General features: G+C 40.5%; 1 protein-coding gene across 1 annotated transcript in view; it reads left to right on the plus strand.

Annotated features, from left to right (window-relative positions):
- The window catches only part of LOC132867604 (polycystin-1-like protein 1), a 117,117-nt gene that overhangs the window by 74,838 nt on the left and 16,884 nt on the right, over positions 1-25,395 (plus strand). Inside the window, exons 26-38 of the mRNA XM_060900587.1 lie at positions 862-968; positions 2,238-2,454; positions 7,133-7,306; positions 7,412-7,528; positions 10,102-10,171; positions 10,253-10,353; positions 10,430-10,619; positions 15,668-15,800; positions 16,691-16,742; positions 21,434-21,560; positions 21,831-21,906; positions 22,000-22,105; positions 22,647-22,718. Coding sequence (XP_060756570.1) covers positions 862-968; positions 2,238-2,454; positions 7,133-7,306; positions 7,412-7,528; positions 10,102-10,171; positions 10,253-10,353; positions 10,430-10,619; positions 15,668-15,800; positions 16,691-16,742; positions 21,434-21,560; positions 21,831-21,906; positions 22,000-22,105; positions 22,647-22,718 — 1,542 coding nt within the window. The remainder of the gene's footprint in view (positions 1-861; positions 969-2,237; positions 2,455-7,132; positions 7,307-7,411; positions 7,529-10,101; positions 10,172-10,252; positions 10,354-10,429; positions 10,620-15,667; positions 15,801-16,690; positions 16,743-21,433; positions 21,561-21,830; positions 21,907-21,999; positions 22,106-22,646; positions 22,719-25,395) is intronic.

A 25,395-nucleotide genomic window follows, 5' to 3' on the forward strand; every position in this document is an offset into this window, starting at 1 on the left:
TGTCCATGTGATCTTTAACAAACTGCAGACGAGCAGCAATGTTCTTTTTGGAGAGCAGTGGCTTTCTCCTTGCAACCCTGCCATGCACACCATTGTTGTTCAGTGTTCTCCTGATGGTGGACTCATGAACATTAACATTAGGCAATGTGAGCGAGGCCTTCAGTTGCTTAGAAGTTACCCTGGGGTCCTTTGTGACCTCGCCGACTATTACACGCCTTGCTCTTGGAGTGATCTTTGTTGGTCGACCACTCCTGGGGAGGGTAACAATGGTTTTGAATTTCCTCCATTTGTACACAATCTGTCTGACTGTGGATTGGTGGAGTCCAAACTCTTTAGAGATGGTTTTGTAACCTTTTCCAGCCTGATGAGCATCAACAACGCTTTTTCTGAGGTCCTCAGAAATCTCCTTTGTTCGTGCCATGATACACTTCCACAAACATGTGTTGTGAAGATCAGACTTTGATAGATCCCTGTTCTTTAAATAAAACAGGGTGCCCACTCACACCTGATTGTCATCCCATTGATTGAAAACACCGGACTCTAATTTCACCTTCAAATTAACTGCTAATCCTAGAGGTTCACATACTTTTGTCACTCACAGATATGTAATATTGGATCATTTTCCTCAATAAATAAATGACCAAGTATAATATTTTTGTCTCATTTGTTTAACTGGGTTCTCTTTATCCACTTTTAGGACTTGTGTGAAAATCTGATGATGTTTTAGGTCATATTTATGCAGAAATACAGAAAATTCTAAAGGGTTCACAAACTTTCAAGCACCACTGTATATTATGCTGGGTTTTGTGTTGATATGTCTATAGATTTTAGTATTTTATTTCTATTTATTTCTGGTGTCAGGTTCATATAGTTCTGTATGGTGAGAAAGGAGTATCTCAGACAAGAGAGCTCAGCAATCCTGGCCACACATTCTTCACGCCCAATTCCAAGACAACATTTATTCTGAGGTAAGAGGAAAACAGCATGTGACAATGTATGGCAATATTTGAGCCTAAAATAAAGTTTACACAATATTTTCATAATCTCAAATTTAGCCAGTTTCAGTGCCCTCCACAATTCTTGGCACCCCTTGTAAAGATTAGTAAAAAAGGGTTAGAAAAAAAATCTATCATTTGGTGAAGTTGCTTCATCTCACACTTCAAAAAAGAGAAAAATCCAACCTTTAATTAAAATAAATTTATTCAGAGAAAAACAAATCCCTCATCAAGAAATAATTATTTTCAACAACAACATATGTGCCACAGTTATTGGCACCCCTGGAAATTATAGTGAACACAATGTAACTGATGCATGTTTCCCATTTAAATTGTGCATTTTTGAGTTGATTGGAGCGTGGAGGAACTTTCAAGCTGGAATTCATGATTTCCTGATTAACTTGGATACAAATATGAGGTAACACAGAGCCAAAGTTTGGTTGTTGTTGTTTTTTTGGTCGACTGTTTCTAACCCTTTTTACAACCCTTTTTAATCTTTACAAGGGGTGCCAATAATTGTGGAGGGCACTGTAGCTAAGGCATGTTTGGTGTGTTTTTGCTTTACCTGAACTGTAGCTAACAAGTAACGAGAGCAGTTTAGCATTATGCAAATTTAAAATCCTCACACACTCACATTAAATCACATTCTTTGAAGTAATTCCTTTGGCATGTAAGAAGTGTCACAAAATAGTATAATAAATATGTATTTATATGAGTTGTATTTAAAAATACTATTTAAGTAGCAGAATACGTGTGTATTATATGCGTTTCTAGTTGAATGTACAAAATAAATAGAGGAATGAGTATAATATGAATTCATCAGAGTTTGTATTTATGTATTTTTTAATTTGTAAATTAGAACGATATTAACATGCAGATCACATCTAACCTAAATATTTTACCTTCACACTTCAGGCCACACTTTCTACCGAAAAATAGTATGAATTTAGTTCTGTGATGCATTTTTTTCATTATGTATTTTTTTTATTTTTATACATAGTGCATCATAGTGTCAGAAACCACAAAATCAAATCTGTTTGAAATAATGGAAACTCATCAAAGTTATTTGAAGTAACTGTTTGATGATGTAATCATGCAAGTAAGACGCTTGAGACACCAACCCACGCCAGGTTTTGGCGTTAATTACTCATACAGAATAATCTTCATTTACCAGTTTGATCAGTGTGCTCATTAAATTCAGAAACTGTATGTTGTGCGATTTTTTTTTTTTCTTTTTTTCAGCTCAGCTCAGAGTCTGGGCCAAATTTGGCAGGTGTGTGTGTGGCACGATGGTGGAGGTGTGTTTCCCAGTTGGTTCCTGAATCATGTGATGGTGAAGGACATAGTAGATGGATCAAGTTGGATCTTTCTGGCGCAGTGCTGGTTGGCAGTGGATGAAGGAGATGGACGAGTGGAGCGAAAGCTGCTCACTTTAAACCGACAGCTCACATTCAGAGAGGTAAGTGCCACCACTGGTTATTACAGTGTCTTGCATATCCACCCCAAAATATGTAAATTTTTTAATATAATTGGGATATACTATACATTTGCAACAACAAAAAAGCCCATAATATTGAAGTGGGTTAAATCCATATCGTATGCAAAATTATTTACAGATAAAAAAGGTACAAGTTCTGATTGCCCCCATTCTTGTGAAACCCCTAAATTAGTTCTGTTGCAGCCAATTGCCATTGAAAATCACATTAGTTGAATGGACTCCACCTGAGTGCAAAGAGTTATGTGACCTCAGTATCAGAGATCTCATCAGAGATCTCGTTTGTTCCTGGTAGGCTCCAGAGTTTATCTCTCAGAGCACCATTAAATCCATTATTGAAAATGGAAAGCACATGATACAACCACAAATCTGCCTAGAGAAGGCCATCCACCAAATATCAATGACTGGGTAAGCAGGGAACCATCCAAGAAGGAGTTATTAAAAGGCAAAATGAAATCCCATTTGGATGCTTGACAGGCATGTGGAACAAGGTTTATCAGATGAGAACAAAACTACAATAAAAACTTTTTGGCCTTGAAACAAAGCACTACTTTTGGCAGAAACCCAACATGGCTCATTACCCTGAGAACAGTGTCTCTCTCTCTCTCTCTCTCTCTCTCTCTCTCAGTGAAACATGGTGGTGGTAGTATCATTTTTGGGGATGCTTTAAATCAGCAGGGACTGGAAAACTGGTCAGGGTTGGTTAGGGCAGGACTGATGAATAATTTTAGAAGAAAACCTGCAAAAGACTTGAGACTTGAGGTTCACCTTCTAAAAGAACATCAGCTCTAAACATATCGCTAGAGCTACACTGGAGTTGTTTATAGTGAAGAACCTGAATGTGTTGGAAGGGCCCAGTTATAGCCCATACCCAGACTTGGCATCAGAAAAAATCTAATTGGGGGCACAAATTGCTGTTTGAGAGCTCAGTCTATGATGTAAATGCTTGATAATATGGAACCCAGTTCCAGTTTCAAAACATGCTGCAAAGTTTCTCTCTTTGTAAAAGAGCATTCAATAGTTTCCATAACAATCATGAACGCCAAGGCTGGCATCACAGAGTGAATGAAATGCATGACTTACCTTTAGAAGAGTTGCAGGCAGAGAGTGAAACATAGTTGTAAGTGTCATCTGACTTGCTAATGCTGACTATACTTTATGTGCATCATCTTGACATAATGGGGTGGCACAGTGGTGTAGTGGTTAGCGCTGTCGCCTCACAGCAAGAAGGTCCGGGTTCGAGCCCTGTGGCCGGCGAGGGCCTTTCTGTGTGGAGTTTGCATGTTCTCCCCGTGTCCACGTGGGTTTCCTCTGGGTGCTCCGGTTTCCCCCACAGTCCAAAGACATGCAGGTTAGGTTAACTGGTGACTCTAAATTGACCGTAGGTGTGAATGTGAGTGTGAATGGTTGTCTGTGTCTATGTGTCAGCCCTGTGATGACCTGGCGACTTGTCCAGGGTGTACCCCGCCTTTCGCCCGTAGTCAGCTGGGATAGGCTCCAGCTTGCCTGCGACCCTGTAGAACAGGATAAAGCAGCTAGAGATCATGAGATGAGATCTTGACGTAATGACTACAAATCAAGCATAGGACTACTTCCCCAAATGTGACCTTATGCAAATATGATCAGCAGGGTGTTTCTTATTCTTTTCTTATTTTGGTGTTATTTCATTTCATTTAGCAATAAGGTTTTCATTTTTAATATGATTAATATAAAATAATAATGAATAAAATGTGAAGTTTGGCACTAAATGCTTGGTCTGCAGGTGGGTGGGAGGCACAACAACTTTTTTTTTTTTTTTTGGGGGGGGGGGCATGGCCCACAAAAGCCCCTCCCATGAAGCCAACCCTGCCCACACCTCAAACTTATTGAAAACTGTGCAAGAAAATGCTTGCTCAAGGCTCTACCTGATTGTATTGTATCTTATTTTCATTACAGAAATTGACCTGAGTGTATACAGTTATTTTTACAACAGTTACTTCCAGTTGACTAATGTGATTGGTTGAGCAGCATTCCAAGAGTGCATACAGTACATTTCCTATAACTGCACTGGGATGTTCCACTGTGTTTTTCATTCCAATTGTCTGTGTTCCCCATGTAAAATTCCACTTCCTGTTTCAAAACAGTTTCTACAGTAGTGTTAGTGACATCTTTAGCAGACTTGTCAAGCGATATTTTTCAGGAATATAACTTTTGGCGGCGGCACGGTGGTGTAGTGGTTAGCGCTGTCGCCTCACAGCAAGAAGGTCCTGGGTTCGAGCCCCGTGGCTGGCGAGGGCCTTTCTGTGCGGAGTTTGCATGTTCTCCCCGTGTCCGCGTGGGTTTCCTCCGGGTGCTCCGGTTTCCCCCACAGTCCAAAGACATGCAGGTTAGGTTAACTGGTGACTCTAAATTGACCGTAGGTGTGAATGTGAGTGTGAATGGTTGTCTGTGTCTATGTGTCAGCCCTGTGATGACCTGGCGACTTGTCCAGGGTGTACCCCGCCTTTCGCCTGTAGTCAGCTGGGATAGGCTCCAGCTTGCCTGCGACCCTGTAGAAGGATAAAGCGGCTAGAGATAATGAATGAATGAATGAATGAATGAATGAATAACTTTTGGCTTAAAATATGAAAGCTCATATGATGAAGATGGGGGGATCAATGTGCGTTAGCTGTCGAGCTAGCCAACATGCTATAAAGTGAGTGTGGCTTCTTTGGGATCTTTTCCACTAGCAGAGCAAAAATAAACAGAACATTTGGCCATGTTGTGTCCGAAATATTACTTAATCACTATTAATTTCTTGTTAATAGAACTGTTGTATAAAAGCAATAGTGCGCTCGCAATCAAGAGGTTACAGAAGAAGAAGCCTTTATTTGTCACATGTACACTCAAGCACAGTGAAATTCCTCCTCTGCATTTAACCCTTCTGAAGCAGTGAACACACACATGCACACACAAGTGAGTAATGAGCACACACACAAACCCAGAGCAGTGGGCACCCTTATCAAAAAGAAGTATACTTCAAGTTCATTTTATTAAATATACTTAAGTAAAGTTAAAGTATATTTCCTTAAGTATACTTTTGTGTACCAAGTATACTGATATCAATGTACTTACAGTATACTTGTAAGTAAACTAATCTAATACTTCTTGGGACTAAATTGGCCCACTTTTAGTTTATAAAAAGTATACTTTAAATCTAAGAGAAGTAAACTTTGAGGATACAACTAGTATTTTTTATTTTGTACTGCAAGTATACCACAAGTAAACTTATATACTAATAGTTTACTAGTTCTATACTTGTAGTCCACTCTTTAGTTTACAAAAGTATACTTCATAGTATACTGGAAATATAATATTGGTTTACTTGTTACACACTTCTAGTCCACGTTTCAGTTTATAAAAGTATACTTTATAGCATATTGGAAATATACTATTAGTTACTGGTTATATACATCTAGTCCACTTTTTAGTTTTGAAGAATACTGCAATTACCCTTCTAGGTATACTATTAGTTTTCTATCCCTAACCCTTACCTCATGCACACTACCAGTAGACAACTTAAGTGTTTTGAGCTGACCACAAACTTATGATACATGTAGGTTTAAAAGATGCTGCCGTATATCACAGAGAAGCCAATATGTGTAAAAAAAAAAAAAAAAAGAAGTATTTTATAGACTACTATCAAAAGGATAAGCACAACTACAGGGCAAGTACACTTAAACATAAGGCACAAATATTTTAATACTTTATTACACTTTTGTTAAGTATATCTTGATCAAAAGTTTAAGTATAAGCTTAATATACTTTTCTATATACTTTTCAGTATAAGCCAAGTATACTTATGTATAACTTTATTAAGTATATCTCTAGGGCGGCACGGTGGTGTAGTGGTTAGCGCTGTCGCCTCACAGCAAGAAGGTCCGGGTTCGAGCCCCATTTGCATGTTCTCCCCGTGTCCGTGTGGGTTTCCTCCGGGTGCTCCGGTTTCCCCCACAGTCCAAAGACATGCAGGTTAGGTTAACTGGTGACTCTAAATTGACCGTAGGTGTGAATGTGAGTGTGAATGGTTGTCTGTGTCTATGTGTCAGCCGTGTGATGACCTGGCGACTTGTCCAGGGTGTACCCCGCCTTTCGCCCGTAGTCAGCTGGGATAGGCTCCAGCTTGCCTGCGACCCTGTAGAACAGGATAAAGCGGCTACAGATAATGAACTTTTAATCAATAAAAAGTAAACTGAAAGCATACTCTCTTATTATTAGTTTAAAAGAAGTATACTAGAAGCGCACTTGAATAAACATCTTTTTTGTAAGGGCAGCTATGCTACAGCGCCCGGGGAGCAGTTGGGGGTTCGGTGCCTTGCTCAAGGGCACTTCAGCCATGATACAGAGGGAAGGGAAAGTGCTGTTCATTCACTCAACTCCTCTCACATTTTTCCTGCCAGTCCTGGGACTCAAACCAGCGACCCTTTGGGTCCAAGGCTGCTTCCTCTATCCTTCAGGTCATGGTGAACATTAGCACGGCTGTGATTACCTACGGCAAATTACAGCCATGCTGATATTCAGTATAACCACACTTTTGCTCCTGTCATGTTGCTGAATTAAAAATCATTTCATGTTAACCAGTACTTTATGTCTGTAGCAAGTGAGATTGTTTCATTCTGTCTAGTTGCTGCATCTGAATCTTACTGACTGCTTTGAGGACTTCCACCCATGGCTGTCTGTGTACAGTCGGCCATCTTACAGCACGCATACACACACTCAGCGCTTGAGTGTATGTTTCCTGCTGCTGCAGGTTTACATGTGTGCTAACTGCGTACTCATATACTTTCAGCAAGACCAGGTAAACACTTACACAAACTCTTCCCAGTGAAATGATGCAGAATCCCTGTTTTGAAGGTCAAACTTTATTCCAGATTGACGTTACTCTGTGTTTTCCTGATATCAGTGCTGGCTGGAGTCAGGCCTGATTGGTGTTTCACTGCTTTCTGTGCGGACGGGACTGTGCGCACTTACTCTGCTGCCTTTAGGCTCGCTTATGTCCTACTTCTTCCGCATCAGCAAGGTCAGAAGGAATTTGTTCATATCGTCTCAATAAATGATGCATCAGTGTTGTATGAATGTTAATAAACCTTATATACAAACATTATGAGAACACTCAGAATATATAGCTGTTGTCTAGCAAAGTTAGAGGAAGTTAGGAACAAACTAAACTATTATTATTATAATTTTTGCAAATTTTAGCCAAATGTATTCCCTGATTCTTGCCAAATCTTCTCAAAACCAAATGTATACACACTGTTTCAAAGCAAAATCGTACAAGCTATGAATTATTTGTTGTCATGTTACCAACTATCATCAGTGTTTGCTAGCTTATCAACTCTTTTTAGTGAGCTAGCTAACTTGTTATTAGCTAGCAATGCAATCGGTGTAGTTATGTTGTTAGCTCAACTTCCTGTTACTAACACCTGGTATTCCCAGGCAGTCTCCCATCCATGTACTAACCAGGCTCTTAAGGCGCATTGGGCAGCACCAGTCTCTTTTTCTATAGCCCTCGGCCTCTAGACTATTACACAGCTAGGGTAACCGTGAGAGTTTGACTCCCTGCATCTGTATTGCAGAATGCCTTGCCAGAAGGTACCATTTTTACGATGGTCTTTGGTATCACCCAACCGCAAGTAGAACTCATGCTCTCTTGAACGAGAGGCGGACACACTAACTGCTAGGACAACTTGTTGTTAGCTAGCAAATATTAAAACTCCAAATCATAGGAAACATGAGGTTCAATAACTGCATGTAATGTTAAACAGCTATTTTCACACCTTTATGAAAGATATGCCATTTGTCTTGTGAATATAACATTTATAACAATATAACAATTTTAAATTTTATTAATTAAAAGACATTTCATGTCTGAAAGTAATGATGGATGTCGTTTCTCTTTACTTAGTTCAGCAGTTCTTGATATAATATGGATTACTACAGTTGTGGAATAGGGCTATTTACTGTCTCATCTCATCTCATTATCTCTAGCCGCTTTATCCTGTTCTACAGGGTCGCAGGCAAGCTGGAGCCTATCCCAGCTGACTACGGGCGAAAGGCGGGGTACACCCTGGACAAGTCGCCAGGGCATCACAGGGCTGACACATAGACACAGACAACCATTCACACTCACATTCACACCTACGGTCAATTTAGAGTCACCAGTTAACCTAACCTGCATGTCTTTGGACTGTGGGGGAAACCGGAGCACCCGGAGGAAACCCACACGGACACGGGGAGAACATGGAAACTCCGCACAGAAAGGCCCTCACCGGCCATGGGGCTCGAACCCGGACCTTCTTGCTGTGAGGCGACAGCGCTAACCACTACACCACCGTGCCGCCACCTCATGAAGCTGGTTAAGATAATGCCAATAGTGTGTAAAGCGTCATCAATGCAATTACTTTGAACAAACTAAAATATGAAATATATTTTGTTTTTTAACACTTTTTTGTTTACCACATAATTCTATATATGTTCCATATGTTACTTCATGGGTGGCACGGTGGTGTAGTGGTTAGCGCTGTCGCCTCACAGCAAGAAGGTCCGGGTTCGAGCCCCGTGGCTGGCGAGGGCCTTTCTGTGTGGAGTTTGCATGTTCTCCCCGTGTCCGCGTGGGTTTCCTCCGGGTGCTCCGGTTTCCCCCACAGTCCAAAGACATGCAGGTTAGGTTAACTGGTGACTCTAAATTGACCGTAGGTGTGAATGTGAGTGTGAATGGTTGTCTGTGTCTATGTGTCAGCCCTGTGATGACCTGGCGACTTGTCCAGGGTGTACCCCGCCTTTTGCCCGTAGTCAGCTGGGATAGGCTCCAGCTTGCCTGCGACCCTGTAGAACAGGATAAAGCGGCTAGAGATAATGAGATGAGATGAGATGTTACTTCATGGGTGGCACGGTGGTGCAGTGGTTAGCGCTGTTGCCTCACAGCAAGAAGGTCCTAGGTTTGAGCCCAACAGCCAACAAGGGTGGAGTTTGCATGTTCTCCCCGTGTCTGTGTGGGTTTCCTCTAGTTTCCCCCACAGTCCAAAGACATGCAGGTTAGGCTAATTGGTGGCTCTAAATTGACCGTAGGTGTGAATGTGAGTGTGAATGGTTGTTTGTCTCTGTGTCGGCCCTGCGATGACCTGGCGACTTGTCCAGGGTGTACCCCACCTCTCGTCCATAGTCAGCTGGGATAGGCTCCAGCTTGCCTGCGACCCTGTAGAACAGGATAAGCGACTACAGGTAATGGATGGATGTTACTTCATAGTTTTGATGTCTTCAGTATTGTTCTACAATGTAGAAAAGAGTCAAAATACAGAAAAACTTATGAATGAGTAGGGGGTACAAACTTTTGACTCGTACTGTATAAGTTAACATTAAGAAACTGATTCATTATATATTCATCTTGTATAATTTCTTCAATTTACTATTTTTAAACATTAACTTGAAGCTGAGGCTTTAGCCAGAATGAGGCTTGGTTTGTCTTCTTATCTTATTTTTCATCTTATCATTTTTATTATTTATTAGATTTGCTATCTTTTTATCATATGTTCTAATTTCTTTGACTGTATATTATGATACTTGTGATCATCCCTTTTTCTCTTGCAATTGTAGACAAGCAAAAATGGCAGCCATTCGGGGGATCAGTATAAAGTCAGAATGCCTTACATCGTCTCTGTTAAAGGTATAATCAAGCAAGACGTCTTGCACATATAAGAGACGTGCTCTTTCTGTTTTTGTGTTTATTTTTTTCTGTCAGTGTAAGGCATTAATAATAAATTCACAGATGATCGGGATGTGTTGAGGGATGTGTCTGAGCTGAATGCTTCCTTGAGCAGAGTTTTACCACGGAAATATGAATGTGAGGTGAGGTAGAGTAAAATAAAAGGGAGCCAATATTTAACTGAAGTACTCTCTTACATTATTCTGGTTTGCTCTACAGGTTTTGCCGGCATGTGATTTGGAGTCTATGTCTTGCAGCAAACTGACAGAAAGCTCAGCACTGCAGAAACCCACTGACTCTATCTCTTGCATTGAAATTATTGAAGAAAATATTCCTGATGACAGTGACAAATTACAGAGCAAACGTTTCAAAAACAGCCAATTCAACTTCCAAACTAGCTCTTTTACAGGTTTGTATGTTCATGAAATACCAAATATGCTCAATGAAATTGAAATGCATTGTCATAATACACAGGCGTAGAGTAAAAAACAAAGCTGTTGTAGCTAGCTCAGGCAGTGGCGGAACGACTGCACACAAGGCCCCGGGGCAAAACAGTAATCAGGCCCCCCACCTCCCCCACATGGCGAAATTGCAAACAAACAAATTAGAAGGCTTGCGGCATATACAACCCCGATTCCAAAAAAGTTGGGACAAAGTACAAATTGTAAATAAAAACGGAATGCAATAATTTACAAATCTCAAAAACTGATATTGTATTCACAATAGAACATAGACAACATATCAAATGTCGAAAGTGAGACATTTTGAAATTTCATGCCAAATATTGGCTCATTTGGAATTTCATGACAGCAACACATCTCAAAAAAGTTGGGACAGGGGCAATAAGAGGCTGGAAAAGTTAAAGGTACAAAAAAGGAACAGCTGGAGGACCAAATTGCAACTCATTAGGTCAATTGGCAATAGGTCATTAACATAACTGGGTATAAAAAGAGCATCTTGGAGTGGCAGCGGCTCTCAGAAGTAAAGACGGGAAGAGGATCACCAATCCCCCTAATTCTGCGCCGACAAATAGTGGAGCAATATCAGAAAGGAGTTCGACAGTGTAAAATTGCAAAGAGTTTGAACATATCATCATCTACAGTGCATAATATCATCAAAAGATTCAGAGAATCTGGAAGAATCTCTGTGCGCAAGGGTCAAGGCCGGAAAACCATACTGGGTGCCCGTGATCTTCGGGCCCTTAGACGGCACTGCATCACATACTACAAGCATGCTTCTGTATTGGAAATCACAAAATGGGCTCAGGAATATTTCCAGAGAACATTATCTGTGAACACAATTCACCGTGCCATCCGCCGTTGCCAGCTAAAACTCTATAGTTCAAAGAAGAAGCCGTATCTAAACACAATCCAGAAGCGCAGACGTCTTCTCTAGGCCAAGGCTCATTTAAAATGGACTGTGGCAAAGTGGAAAACTGTTCTGTGGTCAGACGAATCAAAATTTGAAGTTCTTTATGGAAATCAGGGACACCGTGTCATTCAGACTAAAGAGGAGAAGGACGACCCAAGTTGTTATCAGCGCTCAGTTCAGAAGCCTGCATCTCTGATGGTATGGGGTTGCATTAGTGCGTGTGGCATGGGCAGCTTACACATCTGGAAAGACACCATCAATGCTGAAAGGTATATCCAGGTTCTAGAGCAACATATGCTCCCATCCAGACGACGTCTCTTTCAGGGAAGACCTTGCATTTTCCAGCATGACAATGCCAAACCACATACTGCATCAATTACAGCATCATGGCTGCGTAGAAGAAGGGTCCGGGTACTGAACTGACCAGCCTGCAGTCCAGATCTTTCACCCATACAAAACATTTGGCGCATCATAAAACGGAAGCTACGACAAAAAAGACCTAAGACAGTTGAGCAACTAGAATCCTACATTAGACAAGGATGGGTTAACATTCCTATCCCTAAACTTGAGCAACTTGTCTCCTCAGTCCCCAGACGTTTACAGACTGTTGTAAAGAGAAAAGGGGATGTCTCACAGTGGTAAACATGGCCTTGTCCCAACTTTTTTGAGATGTGGTGTTGTCATGAAATTTAAAAATCACCTAATTTTTCTCTTTAAATGATACATTTTCTCAGTTTAAACATTTGATATGTCATCTATGTTCTATTCTGAATAAAATATGGAATTTTGAAACTTCCGCATCATTGCATTCTGTTTTTATTTACAATTTGTACTTTGTCCCAACTTTTTTGGAATCGGGGTTGTAGGCCTACTCAGGCTATATCTAACAAAAAGCAGTTTTTAAGAACGTAGCCTTTGGACCTAGCCATGGCGAAATTGCAAACAAACAGAAGGCCTGCGGCATATAATCAGGCTATATTAGAACAGAACTTGCTCAAAGTTTTTTTTTTTAAATTATTATTATTTTATTTATTTATAGGCCTACATAGCCTGTATTTTCCATTCATTTTTTATTATGTTCCAAATAGACACTAAAGAACAACAACAACAACAACAAAAATCCAGCAATCATGAATGATACACCCTCATTGTGTAAGCACGTCTTCAACTACAAAGCCGACACGGAAACCTGCGTTCGTCATTAAAAAGGCATTCGACGTGCCTCGCGCTCCGCAAAGTCGTCGACTATTTGAGGGATGTTAAGTGCTCTTGCTCGCTCATTCTCAATTGATAAAATGGCCAATCCACAGAGTCTCTCTTCACCCATTGCGCTCCTGAGATAATTTATCAATTTTAATTTAGAGAAAGAGCGCTCTGCTGTCGCAACTGAGACGGGGAGAGTGAGAAAAAGCAAGAAGGCCGTGCACACCTCACTAAATGTAGAAGTTACTGCTGGATGATCTACTACCAGCAACCTGGCCAGGCTAAGCACACATGTGTGTCTTGCTATCTGCTCCTTGAAACAAGCCCTAAATGACACTAGTTGACCAGGAAAGCTGGAGTCAATATCCCGACTATAGTGATCACACAGTCGACGGGCCACTTCGTATAGCTCCTCGTCCTTGGCGTGCTGGAGCGTATTTGGATGAATAGCCTCAACCAAATGAGCAGTCCGATTTAAACTGACAAACCTTTGTGACAGCTGCTGAATGATTACATCAAGGCATGTATAGAACACATTCACCCCAAAATAATGTTCTGCATCGGAAAGCCGACTGCCTTCGCTAAGGTGATCAAAGTGGCGCTTCACTTTTTTCAACCTGGTGGCTACAAATTGCGTTTGACTGCCCCATTTCACAGCCAGTGCCAGAGTGGAAGCCTTTGCCTCATCAAACTGCTCCCTGTACTCCTGTAGAGTTCGTACAGCATTCTGCAATAATGCAGACGCTTTGAGGAGATCAATGGTCTTCTCCTGCAGTAACCTTGAGATGGCGTTAGTGCACTCCAAAATCTTTGTCTGAAGGCTGATTAAAAATATGAACTAAAATTTAATGATGGCCTTTTTAAGTGCATCTGCCTCATCTCGTTCATTCGTTTTCTCGCTTGTAAGTGAGAGCTTGTCGAGAGCTTTAATGACATCTCCACATCTGTACTTTAACGCAACAAGCGCATCGTAGCGGGAGGACCAGCAGGTTGGGCAGAGGCGGGTTGAGGACGTTAGGCAGCCTTTAGATCCTACCCATCATGCATTGCCGTTTTTTTTTGCAAATTCCTCAAACGAAAAACAATTAAATACAAAAGGAGCAGCTTAGTTTAGCTTGAAAACATTACAATTTATTATATTGTAAGTTTTTTTAGGGATTTCACAGGGTTTTTTTAATTTTATTTTTTTTAACCATGATAAGTGTGTGTAGCAAAAATGAGAGATATATAGGTCAACTAGTCTGTAATCATGTGAAAACTTGTAGGTTTCAAGGAATTTCCAATTGCGTAAGGCACATTTATTGGGAGGGCCTGAATGTCAAAGGGTGGGGCCCTGTACGGCTAGGGTGAGGGCTCAAGGCCCAGGGGCAATGGCCCCGCCCGCCCCCTTTAGCTCTGCCCTTGAGCTCAGGTATAGATAAACTTTCAGCTTGCACCATGTGGATATTACTGGTGCTGAAAAATATTATTAAAGACCTGTTGCACTGGTCGAAATTTTAAATTTTCACACTTCAAACTGAATTTCTTATCAGTACATCCTTATAAAATGAGTCATAGGCAGGGATACATATGAAATCAGTTTATAACTTGACAATACATTTAGGGAAGCGGTGTGGCTAAGATAGGAGGACAGAGAAGCATTTTCAATTAGTATATTAGTGAATATTTATATAATAAGCAGCAAAGTTTGTTAGTTTGTCTTGAGCCAACGTCGCCATTTCTCGATGGATTTTCACCAAATTTGGTAAGTAGGTCTGGGGGAATTACCTGGAATTTTGCAGATATAAACAAAATTTATGTATGGGCCCCAGGGAGGTCCCTGGGGGCCACAACATCCACCCACCCCCTTCCTCAATGCCTTTCACGTTACATTTATCAACACAAACTCTCAACAGATCTTTACTAAACTTGGCATGGAGGTACAGGAGATAGCCACAATTTGGCAGAACTCAGAAATTCCATATTTGGGCCCCAGGGGTCTCCGGTGGGCCCCTTGGTGGTGGATGTTTGGATTTTTGTTTGTCTTAGGTTAACATCATTTCTTGATGGATCTTCACCAAATTTGACATGGAAGTCTGGGGGCAACCCAGAATTTTGCAAAACCCGGGCAACGCCAAATAACCTGCTAGTTTATAGATAATTGTTAGTGTTATAGTACTTGAGATTGGTCTTGGTCTCAAAATCACTTTTTGAAGGTCTTGGTCTTGGCTTGGAATCGACTGCATTGTTATTCAGGCCTGTCTCGGTTTCAGACATGGAGGACTCGGGATTTTATTTCAAGTCTAGTCAAGACCACAACTGCAGGGATTTCACTAAATTGCTTGTATATTCTCTGATTTATTTTTAACATCATTACTGTGATTGGATGTAAAATTTCCTGCTTCAAATGCAACCAATAAGGTGACTCATTGCTAATTTTAATTTTTTGTTACTGTTAACGGTTGTCACCCCTCCTCGCCCCCCTTCACACACACACTGGTCTGGTTCTGGGCTTGACTCAGTCTCGCCCTGCCTTTGTCTTGGTCTTGACCTAGTCTTAACCCCTCAAAGTCTTGGTCTTGATACATTCTGGTCTTGGTCATGACTTGGTCTCGGTTTCAATGGTCTTGACTACAAGACCATCAAAACTCGGGCTGAACAACACTAACAATTGTGTTGTTCATGGGGTAAAGTATGAAAGAATTGTATTTTTGTAGCGTTACAAAAATTCACAGGGAACATGATGAATGATAAATATGGAGCTTTAGCATCAGGATTTTGGTGAAGGAACAGTACAGATCATATGGAGAGTAAAATGGATATTTAGTTTTATAGTACAGAAATGCAGAAAAATGACTGGCTACTAATAAAAAGTATTTGCCATGTTTAATTGTCTGCTTGCAGTAAATAGTTTCTTAAAGAACAGTGTTTCTAGAAGAAGCCGAACTCTGCAAGCTTGGTGCTACTATGTGGCGTGGGCTCTGTGGCTGTGTTTGCTCACCACTTGTATAATCATTACTGGAATTCTCGGGCTGAAGTAAGTCTCTCAAGCAACACTCCAGGGTCTGTATGTGCAATTACCACAGGCAAGAACTTTGACATGACAAAACCTAAACCTGTTTACTGATAACTCACGTATAAAGATAGTCTTCGGGCATAGGGCACTCTTCTTCTTCTTCTTTCAGCTGTTCCCGTTCAGGGTCACCACAGTGGATAACGTCCCTCCATCTCCTCCTGTCCTCCATATTTTTGTCTGTAGTACCAACCGTCCTCATGTCCTCCTTCACCACATCCATAAATCTCATCTTTGGTCTTCCTCTTTTCCTTCTCCCTGGCAACTTCATCTCAAGCATTCTTTTCCCAATATACCCCGGATCTCTCCTGTGTACTTGTCCAAACCATCTCAATCTCGCCTCTCTCACTTTGTCTCCAAGCCGTCCTACATGCGCTGTCCCTCTAATATTCTCATTTCTAATCCTGTCCAACTTTGTCATTCCCAATGAAAATCTCAGCATCTTCAACTCTGCTACGTCCAGTTCAGCCTCCTGTCTTTTTGTCAGTGCCACTGTCTCCAAACCTTACAACATCGCTGCTCTTACTACTGTCTTGTACAGTTTCCCTGTCACTCTTGCTGCTATCCTTCTGTCACAAATCACTCTTGACATCTTCCTCTCCTCCATCCATTCCAACCTGCTTGTGCTCTCTTCTTCACTTCTCTTCTGCACTCACCATTAATTTTCTATTGTTGACCCCAGGGCATAGGGCACAACTATATCTTGCAAATTTAAAACAACAGCAATAAAAGTAGGGCAGTACAGCAGTGCACCAGGAAGCATTGGCGGTATCATAGCTACAGGATTTCCAGTTCGATCCAGAATCTGTGCTGAGTTTTGCATGTTTTCCTGATATCCATGTAGTTTCCTGCAGGTTCTCTGGTTTACTCCCTTCTCCCAAAAACATTGACAATGCTAATTTGCCAGTAAGTGAGAATGGCATCCAAATTCAGGGTATATTCCTGCCCAGACTTCCTGGGATAGGCCCTTCCAGTTACTTATGAGGTTTTGTTGTTTTCATTGTGATCAGGAGGAAACTGACACACTTCATAAGCTGTTGTGACTGTGTTTGTAACACATTACATAAAAGGCCCTAAAAGAGGTCTGCGGTTAGCCTCTAATGGCATTAATGGCATTTAGCAGATGCTTTTATCCAGAGCGATGTACAACATACCCAGAGCAGCCTGGGGAGCAGTTAGGGGTTAGGTGCTTTGCTCAAGGGTGCTTCAGCCATTCCTGCTGGTCCAAGGAATCAAAACGGCAACCTTTTGTTCCCAAAGCTGCTTCTCTAACCATTAGGCTATGGCTTTCTAATAATAGCAATTAGGAGCTTGATTTCAAATACAACATACATTTGACTCAATAATTCATCCATCCATCCGTTATCTGTAGCCGCTTTATCCTGTTCTACAGGGTTGCAGGCAAGCTGGAGCCTATCCCAGCTGACTATGGGCGAGAGGCGGGGTACACCCTGGACAAGTCGCCAGGTCATCACAGGGCTGACACATAGACACAGACAACCATTCACACTCACATTCACACCTACGGTCAATTTAGAGTCACCAGTTAACCTAACCTGCATGTCTTTGGACTGTGGGGGAAACCGGAGCACCCGGAGGAAACCCACACAGACACAGGGAGAACATGCAAACTCCACACAGAAAGGCCCTCGCCAGCCACGGGGCTCGAACCCGGACCTTCTTGCTGTGAGGCAACAGCGCTAACCACTACACCACTGTGCCGCCTGACTCAATAATTCATGTTACAAAAACATTTCAGAACTTTTACTTACAAAATTCAACAAGACTTCCTTTATACGTGAGCTTTGATTCACCAGGTTTTTCATTTCATTTTCAGGACAAATAATAACATGATTATTGTTGTGAATGGGAATTGATATATGCTACATATGTGGTGCACAGAGATTATGATTAAACACTGTGCTATTCCTTAAAAAAATAGTAAAGACTATTATAAACACTTTCCTTCACAGATTCAGCTCTACAAAGTGTCTCCTATGGATTCAGTCAGTATTTTTCTCTCTGCTCTTCTGTGCTTTTGCGGCACATCCAGCAATGGTAAATCTGTCCATCATTTTCATTTCATCCTGCTGTAGGAGTTTACTCTTATTTTTTCCCATTAGTTTATATATATATATATATATATATATATATATATATATATATATATATATATATATATATATATATATATACTTAAAGTGCCATTCCACCATTGGATGTATTCTTTGGCATAAAATACAATATATTTTATGACAACATGACTAGACAGAGAAATCTTTTAGCTTCAAAATGATATATCAAACATAATTTTTTGACAACGACAAGTATATTAATTTTGCGACCAAAGTCACCTACCCTTTTAATTTTCGCGCGGTAGTGAAACGTGATGCCATCGGCAGGTTCCCCTTCTTGTGTACCACGTGTCGGTCTATTTTTAGACCAGGAAACCCCCAAAGTGAGAGAGTCATTTCTCCTCGTATATGGGGGCCAAAAAAATTGCGAAAAATTTTGAGTTAATCTTTCAGTTAGCTAGATTTATTGGTATTAGCTAGATTTATTGGTATTATTTTTATCGCGTTCTATCCGCCATTGCTGATAATATGTGCCACGTCACACGTCACGTGGTACACAAGAAGGGGAACCTGCCGATGACATCACGCGCGGAAATTAAAAGGGTAGGTGACTTTGGTCGCAAAATTAATATACTTGTCGTTGTCAAAAAATTATGTTTGATATATCATCTCATCTCATCTCATTATCTCTAGCCGCTTTATCCTTCTACAGGGTCGCAGGCAAGCTGGAGCCTATCCCAGCTGACTACGGGCGAAAGGCGGGGTACACCCTGGACAAGTCGCCAGGTGTTTGATATATCATTTTGAAGCTAAAAGATTTCTCTGTCTAGTGATACCATTTATATATGTTGTCAAAATATATGATATTGTATTTTATGCCAAAGAATACATCCAATGGTGGAATGGCACTTTAACCTTCTAGTTCTATTTAGTACTTCTCAATTTTCTCTCATTGACAGCTTTTATTTCAGTAAAATTTCAACTTTCATTTAAAAATAATTTAATTAATCATGTTAATCTCAGGATTAAAAAAAAATTGTTCAGCAACTAATTTTGCTTGTTCATTATTAAAGTCTGAAACGAGCACAGAAATGTTATGTCGGAAACACCATTTTAAAAATATTAAATATAAAATAGGTCACTTTGACCCATACTTTGCTTATTATCTAGCTGTCAGTTATGGCAGTTTGTAATAAATCATTAATCATTTACTAGTGATTATTAATCAGTCTGATTATGCACTGACAATGACATGATAATGACAATTTGTTCTAATTCAGATATTTATTATTGCGGTATCTGTGACTCTGCGACATGGAGCTCAAGGCTATTTTTGCCAAAACCCAGCTGTTGATGAGCCCGTCATAGAGCTGCTAAAAAATAACAGACAAAATGGAGCCTGTGTGAAGAAGCAGTCCTTACCCAGCTCATATCACACAGAGGAGATCAGTAGGAATTTTGAAAAGGTAGTTTGAATTTTCAGAGACATCCTCATGCTTTTAAGAAATTGTATCAGGTGGAAAAAAATCACCTGGAGAAACTTCTCCTTATTCAAATATAGACTTAGTGCTGAAGCTATACAGTGGTGCTTGAAAGTTTGCGAACCCTTTAGAATTTTCTATATTTCTGCATAAATATGACCTAAAACATCATCAGATTTTCACACAAGTCCTAAAAGTAGATAAAGAGAACCCAGTTAAACAAATGAAACAAAAATATTATACTTGGTCATTTATTTATTGAGGAAAATAATCCAATATTACATATCTGTGAGTGGCAAAAGTATGTGAACCTCTAGGCTTAGCAGTTAATTTGAAGGTGAAATTAGAGTCAGGTGTTTTCAATCAATGGGATGACAATCAGGTGTGAGTGGGCACCCTGTTTTATTTAAAGAACAGGGATCTATCAAAGTCTGATCTTCACAACACACATTTGTGGAAGTGTATCATGGCACGAACAAAGGAGATTTCTGAGGACCTCAGAAAAAGCGTTATTGATGCTCATCAGGCTGGAAAAGGTTACAAAACCATCTCTAAAGAGTTTGGACTCCACCAATCCACAGTCAGACAGATTGTGTACAAATGGAGGAAATTCAAGACCATTGTTACCCTCCCTAGGAGTGGTCAACCAACAAAGATCACTCCAAGAGCAAGGCATGTAATAGTCAGTGAGGTCACAAAGGACCCCAGGGTAACTTTTAAGCAACTGAAGGCCTCTCTCACATTGGCTAATGTTAATGTTCATGAGTCCACCATCAGGAGAACACTGAACAACAATGGTGTGCATGGCAGGGTTGCAAGGAGAAAGCCACTGCTCTCCAAAACGAACGTTGCTGCTCGTCTGCAGTTTGCTAAAGATCACGTGGACAAGCCAGAAGGCTATTGGAAAAATGTTTTGTGAACGGATGAGACCAAAATAGAACTCGTCTCGTCTTCTTCCACTTATCTGGGACCGGGTCGCGGAGGCAGCAGTCTGAGTATGGAAGCCCAGACTTCCCTTTCCCCAGACACCTCGGCCAGCTCCTCGGGAAGAACACCGAGGCATTCCCAGGCCAGCCAAGAGACATAGTCCCTCCAGAGTGTCCTGGGTCTTCCCCGAGGCCTCCTCCCGGGGGTACATGCCTGGAACACCATGTACAAAATAGAACTTTTTGGTTTAAATGAGAAGCATTATGTTTGGAGAAAGGAAAACACTGCATTCCAGCATAAGAACCTTATCCCATCTGTGAAACATGGTGGTGGTAGTATCATGGTTTCTGCCTGTTTTGCTGCATCTGGGCCAGGACGGCTTGCCATCATTGATGGAACAATGAATTCTGAATTATACCAGCCAATTCTAAAGGAAAATGTCAGGACATCTGTCCATGAACTGAATCTCAAGAGAAGGTGGGTCATGCAGCAAGACAACAACCCTAAGCACACAAGCTGTTCTACCAAAGAATGGTTAAAGAAGAATAAAGTTAATGTTTTGGAACGGCCAAATCAAAGTCCTGACCTTAATCCAATCGAAATGTTGTGGAAGGACCTGAAGCGAGCAGTTCATGTGAGGAAACCCACCAACATCCCAGAGTTGAAGCTGTTCTGTACGGAGGAATGGGCTAAAATTCCTCCAAGCCGGTGTGCAGGACTGATCAACAGTTACCGGAAACGTTTAGTTGCAGTTATTGCTGCACAAGGGGGGTCACACCAGATACTGAAAGCAAAGGTTCACATACTTTTGCCACTCACAGATATGTAATATTGGATCATTTTCCTCAATAAACAAATGACCAAGTGTAATATTTTTGTCTCACTTGTTTAACGGGGTTCTCTTTATCTACTTTTAGGACTTGTGTGAAAATCTGATGATGTTTTTGGTCATATTTATGCAGAAATACAGAAAATTCTAAAGGGTTCACAAACTTTCAAGCACCACTGTATGATATCCTAGACTTCTTATGTCTGTATATTATTTGCCATGTAAGTCTTGACTGTATTAAAGGTGAATGTCAGACAGTCACTCAGAGGTTGTTTTGATTGACAGGTACTAGCAGCCCGTAAAAGAGCCCGATACCTGCGGTTCGTACGTCCGCCTACTTCCACTGAGCTTCAAAATGTGAGGAGCCAAATTAAAAAGAGGACATATCTTCATAAAACAATCAGGTCTCTTTGTATTTTATTCTTAATTTAGTGACACAGATGTTCAGAATTGATCAAAATCTTTTGAATTATAAACATGATCAAGAATATTGATTGAAAACATGGATCAAGTCTCCAAAATGCCCTTCACATAGGATAGGTGTGAGTGGAATGATCGATGAAAGGAATTGGATGTCATTAAAATAATATACATGAAAAGGTGTTGTATCAAATTTTTTGTTTTTCAATTTTTCATTGTTTCTGCAGAAAGCTGGTGTTATATGTGTTTGCTTCATCTACAGTCGGCTTTTTGGCTTACGGAAAGTCCTCCCATGATAAGTTGTTTCTGAATCAGGCACTCAGAGCTCGCTTTCCTGGGTAAATGCCACATATTTCAGATCATATTAATCAATATGCTGAACATACAGATGGTAAGGTCATTTCACCCATAATGCTTTGTTCAAAATGTAGGAGTCCTTCAATCCAGAAGCTTGATGACTGGTGGAACTGGACAACAAACACACTTCTACATGAGCTGTACCTTTATCCTCATGATTATAGTGGGCTGGAAGACAATGTGAGGTTTGAAAATTATAGTGGTTTTGGTTCATTCATCTGATTATTCCTTGTTTGCTGAAATTAGATACTAATACTACTACTACTACTACTAATAATAATAATAATAATAATAATAATAATAGCCACACATGCTTTAGGAAATCGTTCTAGGATGGTATTTTTTATATAAATTCAATTTCTGATCATCTATTTTATTAAGTCATACCTGTGAATTAGCAATATCTGAAATAACAGCGCCCTCTGGTGGTGGCTTTGGGGAATTTATTTTCATATTATGAAATTGGACGTGTAATCATGTTGATTATTGACTCAAAGAGAGATTTTTAAAAGGGAAAAATTTATAGTTATGGATTAATTATTGTATTTTAAGTGTTTAATCCATTAGAAATAAGAAATATTTCGATTAGAAATAATTAAGTAAAAATTGGGCAACATTTTAAAAACAGAACAGGGCAGGCATGATTTACTCATGGATTAGATTTTTATTTTCTTTTAAGGTGATTCATTATGATCAGAAACTGACACTCTGATATTAACAGGTAAAAACTGTGTCTTTAATTGGAGAACCAATCATTATGAAGATGGAAGGTGCACACGGTTCATCATGTCAGGTAAATCACTCAGAGTGATAAACAAAACTGATTTTAAAAGTTTAGTTTGGTGAAAAAGTTAATGTACACACATTGATCCAAGTGTTTGCAATCTTCATTTGAGCAAACTGAAAATTGGTGTGAAAGTACTCTGTTTAATTAGACTTAAATGGTGGTGTAGTGGTTAGCACGGTGGTGTAGTGGTTAGCGCTGTTGCCTCACAGCAAGAAGGTTCTGGGTTCGAGCCCCGTGGCCGGCGAGGGCCTTTCTGTGTGGAGTTTGCATGTTCTCCCCGTGTCCGCGTGGGTTTCCTCCGGGTGCTCCGGTTTCCCCCACAGTCCAAAGACATGTGGTTAGGTTAATATGGGACGGCCTTGGGCTGAGGTGCCCTTGAGCGAGGCACCTGACTCCCAACTGCTCCCTGAGCGCTGTTAGCATGGCTGCTCACTGCTCTGGGTATGTGTGTGTGCTCATTGCTCACGTGTGTTCACTGCTTCAGATGGGTTAAATGCAGAGAGGAAATTTCACAAGTGTGTGATGAATAAAGTTGTGCTTTCTTTCTTTCTTTCTTTCTTTCTTTCTTTCTTTCTTTCTTTCTTTAAAGTAGTTCAATACTACACTACCGTTCAAAAGTTTGGGGTCACCCAGACAATTTTGTATTTTCCATGAAAAGTCACACTTTTATTTCCCACCATAAGTTGTAAAATGAATCGAAAATATAGTCAAGACATTTTTCTGGCCATTTTGAGCATTTAATCGACCCCACAAATGTGATGCTCCAGAAACTCAATCTGCTCAAAGGAAGGTCAGTTTTATAGCTTCTCTAAAGAGCTCAACTGTTTTCAGCTGTGCTAACATGATTGTACAAGGGTTTTCTAATCATCCATTAGCCTTCTGAGGCAATGAGCAAACACATTGTACCATTAGAACACTGGAGTGAGAGTTGCTGGAAATGGGCCTCTATACACCTATGGAGATATTGCACCAAAAACCAGACATTTGCAGCTAGAATAGTCATTTACCACATTAGCAATGTATAGAGTGGATTTCTGATTAGTTTAAAGTGACCTTCATTGAAAAGAACACTGCTTTTCTTTCAGAAATAAGGACATTTCAAAGTGACCCCAAACTTTTGAACGGTAGTGTACTTTAAAGTCATGTGATGACCTTCGCCCTCCCTGGTTGGTACCTGAATTAGCCATAACTAAATTAGGAAGAAAATTGGGAGGAGAAAAAACACAGGTCCCATTTAAATAGCTCCCAACAAAAACCACCTCAGTTACACTGTTACTGAAGGAAAGGAGTCAAATGAGGACTAAGGAGCAAGTTAAAGATAAGGGAATAAGAATAGGGTGTAAAATCATATCTAGGAAGTTACATCAATAATGAGGAAGTGCATCACACTTCCTCAGTACTTTAGTCTTTTAAAACAGTGTTTCTCAACCACTGGGCCGCGGCCCATTAATGCCATCTAGTGGGCTGTGAATTGAAGCTAATTTTTACTCGTCGTAAGGTACAATTGCTGGGTTGCATCCAACGTCACCTCCACCTCATTAAGCTACGGTCACACTACAGCTCGCGATGCTTTGCGATGGGTTATTGATGAAAATTAGGTGTTTTGGCGGCGATGCATGGCAATATACACGTGAGCTAAAAGTTGTGGTCACACAGAAAGTGAACACTTGACTGTCACGCCTTTGCATGCTTGAGTCTGGCACAGCTTGAACGGCTGTGCTCGCTCACGGAGCGCGTTGTGCACGTGCTTGGGACCCAATCATTATGGGAAACACCTGATACTGATTTGAGCGCAATCAGCACGCACAGATACAGAAGCTGTTTTCACAGAGGCTTTGCGAAGCATCATCATTATCACGGTCACATTTGCTTCTCGCCATGTTTATAACGCTGTTTAAATACTCTGCTTTATGATTCTGTTTTCCTTTCGTTTGTGTTTTGTTTTTGTAAATATCACGCCTGCTAATAAACACTCTTCCTGCACTTAGGTCCGTCTGCCGTCGTCTATCTTGTAGTGTCCTGATCCCCAGATCTTTAACCCAGCCACATATAAAAAGTTGTACTCCTCCATGCTCTTCCAAGTTTCCATCTGTGTCCGTGTAGAATGACGCCTGCAGCACCAGGTAGTTTGAGACGTCGGGGAACTCAAAGGATGGATAATTTTCCAACTCATAAGAAAAATCCTTCTTTGTTAGCGTGTAAGGATCTAATCCCATTGAGTGGTTTCTATATCCACTTCTTTTGAGTGTGCTTCTTGGTTTTAATAACTTGCTTGTTTGCTGAACACAAACATGGCAATAAATTCTTGTGTTAATGGACCAGACTCCACTTTTGGATCATTAATCCCTTTTGACTGAGAATGCCCTGCATGGTACCGTATGGTTTGGCTTCTGACACATCCATACAGTTGTAAATACAATACCTACAATTAAAAACAGTTTGTTTTTATTGCATTTATTTAATTCCTGGGCTCCCATCTGTAACAGGGAGTGATGTTGCATCCCATTAATACACTTTACAGTAGATTATTAGATTCTAATAGAATAGATCCAAAATAATTGGGGATCTTTTTTAATGGGCCCCGACATGTTACAAGTATGAATAGATGGACCTTACAGTAGAAAAGGTTGAGAACCCCTGCCCGATGGTACAGTCTATGCTAATGTACCCCTTAGGGCTTATT

This window comes from Neoarius graeffei, chromosome 19 (assembly GCF_027579695.1).
Source record: "Neoarius graeffei isolate fNeoGra1 chromosome 19, fNeoGra1.pri, whole genome shotgun sequence".
Taxonomy (NCBI): Eukaryota; Metazoa; Chordata; class Actinopteri; order Siluriformes; family Ariidae; genus Neoarius; species Neoarius graeffei.